Source organism: Nothoprocta perdicaria, unplaced genomic scaffold, assembly GCF_003342845.1.
Source record: "Nothoprocta perdicaria isolate Ctin4 unplaced genomic scaffold, notPer1 scaffold_103, whole genome shotgun sequence".
Taxonomy (NCBI): Eukaryota; Metazoa; Chordata; class Aves; order Tinamiformes; family Tinamidae; genus Nothoprocta; species Nothoprocta perdicaria.
Genome location: NW_020454128.1, coordinates 733,122 through 737,338, shown reverse-complemented (window position 1 = coordinate 737,338; position 4,217 = coordinate 733,122). Strand labels below are relative to the sequence as shown.

At 68.7% G+C, this 4,217-nt stretch overlaps 1 protein-coding gene across 1 annotated transcript; it reads right to left on the bottom strand.

The window, feature by feature from the left end:
• Window positions 1-794: 794 nt before the first annotated feature.
• Window positions 795-4,217, bottom strand: REEP4 (receptor accessory protein 4; the record flags this gene model as incomplete). Its single annotated transcript, XM_026042351.1, has 8 exons — window positions 795-1,225; window positions 1,300-1,463; window positions 1,579-1,711; window positions 2,056-2,169; window positions 2,263-2,383; window positions 2,503-2,579; window positions 2,658-2,730; window positions 4,198-4,217. Coding segments are annotated over 8 exons (768 nt in total), but the record flags the coding sequence as incomplete, so codon positions are not given.

Below are 4,217 nucleotides of genomic sequence, written 5' to 3'. Positions count from 1 at the left end.
AATCCTGCCACCTCCACCTCAGCTGCCCCCGAGCCCCCGTGCCCCTTGGTGCCCCTCCAAGCAGCCACCCCCTGCGCGGGCTGGAAACCTCTGCCCACACCCCGAGCCCCACACCCCCAGTGAGCAGCCAGGGGTTAAAAATACCCTCGGTGCGAGGAAGAGGCAGGAAGGATTGGGCGCGAGGCGATTGCTGCTGCAGCGCCGGGCACAGCAGGACAGAGGGCTCCCCAGGGCACGGAGCGGGAGATGTAAGGCGAGGGTGCCGCCTCGGGCCACCCTGCGCTGCCCGGGAAGGCTGCGCTGCCTGCAGCCCCGCCAGGGGAGAGGAGCAAGGGGAGCAGGGCCAGGGCTGGCGTGTGGCCCCGAGGACAAGCTGGGGTGGCAGCCAGAACGGGGACCTTGCTGGCTGCAGACCAGCCTGGGTGGCAGAGCCAGGGCACGGGGACAAGAGGGACAGCCCACGGGGCCACAGTGGCAGCTGCTGCTGCCCCACGGGAGCCGTGGTACCGCAGCAAAGGCAGGAGGGAGCGGTGCCTGCTGCCCTCCCTGGGGCAGCCTGGCACGGCACTGAAGCCAGGGCAGGTGTGAAAGTCAGAAAGAAGATTTATTGTCCATGTACAAAACTCCTGTGTGGAGAGCGGTGCCCACAGGGGCTGCTGCTCTGCTTTCAAGTAAGGTGGACACAGGGCCAGCGGCGTGGACGCTTGGCAGGGGCAGAGGGGCCAAGGCACGTGGCTGGAGGAGAGGGGACACAGGGAGTAAGGCAACGTGGTGACAGGAGAGCAGGGCCCCAAAGGGACACGGAGCAGAGGATGCTGCTTCCCCATGGAGCCCTTAGGGTTCACCAGAGCAGAGGTGACCGCAGCGGGGCCGGCCGCCAGTGCCGACCTGCAGCAGCGGCGCTGGGGACAGAGCCGCCCTCCCTCTGCAAAGCAGCCAGGCTGGACGGGCAGCCAGGAACTCCCCGGCCGTGCAGGGCAGCCAGGAAGAGGCAACGGACAAACGGAAGGGATTGGAAGTGTGGAGCGGCAGGGAGCCCTGCGCTGTCTGCCAGGCACAAGGCTCGGCGTGGAGCAGCTGCGGGGCTGAGGACGCGAAACCGTGACTCCCTCCTGGTGCCGCAGCAGCAAACATGGGTTAAAACTCCTGGTAAAGGGCACTAACTGTCCTGGTCCTTCTGCACGACCTTCCTCCTGATCCGGGCACGCACCAGGCGGGAAGAGCCCTGCATGGGGAGAGGGAGGCTCACATCCCGCTCGACACAGGCTGGCCCCGCGCCGGGCGCCCCACGGCCGTCACCTCTTTGCCCTGCGGCTTCTTCTTGGCCCCGCGCAGGCTCTGGCTCCGGGAGAGTGGCTTGGTGTCCCAGCCGTGGGTCGTGGCATGGGGTGAGAGCGGTGAGTCCGACCAGCATTCCTCCTCGTCCGTGTCGCTCTCGCGCTGCCGCCCGGCCCTGCTGTAGCCTGAGGGACAAAGGTCACCCATGCGGTCACCGGCGGCTGCCAGCGCAGCTCGGAGCGCACAGAGATGGGTGGGAGCGCGCGGATCCCGGCCCCCTGAGGCGGCCCCGCTCCTCACCCAGCGGCTGCTCTGGGCCCTCGGGCTCCTCCAGGTACAGGGGGTCTCGGTAGTGCACGGGCGCCTCGTCGGGGAGCGCGCGCAGGTCCTGCATGCTGAAGCTGCGGAGCCGCCCGGCCAGGGCGCCCTGGCTCTGCACGGGGAGAGGAGCCAGGGCAGGAGCATGGGAAAGAGTCCAGGGCACCGGGAGACCCAAAGCACCGGGCAGGAGTGGTGCCAGTGTGAGGCACAGGGTCCCTGGGACCCCCGGCAGCCCAGCCCCAGGCACGGAGGCTTCCCATGGGCAGGTCGCTGCTTGCCACGCACTGGGGCAGAGGCGACGGGAACACGCGGGAGGCTGGGCCGGCACAGCCGGGAGAACAGGAAAGGCGAGGAGCAGCTCAGCCACCAACAACACGGGGCAGCAATTTCCTGCTGGGATCCCGGGATAAGGGCAAGCACGGAAAACCGGAGCACAGCCGGTGCCGCTCAGGGTACCTTGGCGGCCGCCTGCACGGCGGCGGTGGCCGCTATGTTGAGGCCCTTCTTGCCAAAGCGCACCATGGTCTCGTAGCTGCGCTCGCGCGCTTGCACGAGGTACGTGTCGATCTCCTGGTGAGACAGCGACCGCGGGCTGAGCGCGGGCGGCCTCGGCGAGGAAGTCGGCCCCGGCACCCGCCCCAGCGCCGCTCTTGGGCCTCGTACCTGCTCTTTGCGGGACAGCGTCGGGTGCACGACTTTGCGGTACAGCAGGCTGGCTCCTCGGGTGTACGGGGAGAGGAGCCAGATGACAAAGGCCATCTTGATCTCATAGTAGAAGGGAAACCTGCCCCGAGAGGGGGACGACAGAGAGGTGAGGGGGGCCGGCAGCACGGAGACACCTCCAGATCCACTCCCACCACACTTGGGAGCCCCAGAGCAGCCACGACCTCGTGCCAGCCTTACCAGGAAATAAATATGTCAGTGAAGGTCTCCGTGGCCATGAAGATGGCGAACACGATCCAGTACATCATCCAGCGCACCTGCGGCAGGGGCAGCGGCTCTGTCAGCGCGGGAGCCGAGGGCTCCGGAGGCACCGGCCCCACCTTCCTCATACTCACATATTCCCGGATGTTCTTGGTCTTCACGGCCTTGTAGGACGCGTAGGCAGGATAGAGCGTGCCGAAAACCAGCCTGTAGCGCAGAGGGGGCGTGAGGCCCACGGGCCACCACATGTAGAGCAGCAGCAGCAGCGAGTAGCCCAGGCGGCGGCCCCAGCGCCGCAGCTTCGCCCTGAGCCCCTCCAGCACCAAGCCGGACAGGGGGTCGGGCACGGGGAGACGGGAGGGCGCCAGCGCGGAGCCAGGTGCAGCAGCAGCCGCTGGCCCCGCAAGCGGAACCGCCTCCGCGGGGACCGGCCCGACCCGCCCAAGCGGCTGCACCGGTGTGGCAGGAGCTGCGGCGCAGGCCCGGCTGGAGGCAACGTGCAGGCAACTGCCCCCGAGGTGTCTGCGGCCACCGGCCAGCCAGCAGAGCCTCCACTAATGGGGACATCAGCCGCAGGGGTGCCACGAACACCAGGGAAGCCCTGGGCATGGCCCAACGTGGCTGGTCTCTCCCCGGGGGTGGCACCCGGCTGTCCCCAGAGCAGATGTCCTCCCCAGGCCATGAGCCACCTGCAAACATGCTGCACGTGGCCGGTGACTCAGCCGCTCCCCTCCAGGTGGCTGGGGCATATGGGGACGTCCCTGCACCGCTGCACGGCCTCGCGCAGCAGAGGGGACCAAGCTGCATCCCGGGTCCCTCTGAAGCCAGACTTCGGAGGACACTAGAGGTGCCCCTGCCGAGTCAATGGAGTACCCAGCCTGGGGCTGCAGGGCCTCCCTCTCCCTGCGGGGACCTCCTCCTGCTCAGCCTGGTCACCACAGAGCACTCAGCTCTTCCCTGGCCGAGGCTGCTTTTCCGACACTGCCATCACGAGCAGGATTCCTGGTTGTCCCAAGGCCTTGGGCAGCAGCTCCTTCCATGCCCTCCACAGGCTGGATCCAAGCCCCCTGCCTGTGTGCCCAGTAGACCCGTGTGTGCCAAGGTCTGCCCTGACATCCGCAGCCACCATTGCCTTCACATCCCAGTGCCCCACAAGCTGGGCTCACGTGGAGCTGGGTAGTGGTGCCGGGTGCCACTGCGGGATGAGCCGCTGCCTGCAGAACCAGGGAGCCATCCCGGCAGTGCGGGAGGGAAGCCAGGGCAGCACAGGAATCCGACTCCGCTTTCCAGCCCCGCTGCCGAGGGGGATGGCGGCCACATGCTGGCACTGGGTACTGGTGCCAAGGCTGGTGGAGACCATGCAGGCCGAGCCCAGCGGGCTGCCGTGACGAGCCTGGTGCCCGGGAAGGCGCGCGGCTGTCACCTCCCATGTAAATATTTAGCGGAGCAGAAGAGCTGCAGGCCCCGGAGCTCCGCAGAGCAGCGGGCAGCGCCGCAGCCCCCGCGGGGCCCGGGGCCCGTCCAGGGGCCGCGAGGCTCCGAGAGCCAAAGCCCAGACCCGCCTCCCTCTCCCCCCGCCCCGGCTTAACGGCCCCAGGCCCGGGCCCCGGGGCCGCCGCGGCCGGGCGAGGGGCACTCCCGGTGCTCGCCCGGGCTCCCCCCCGCGCCACTCACACGACGGCGCGGCTCAGGAT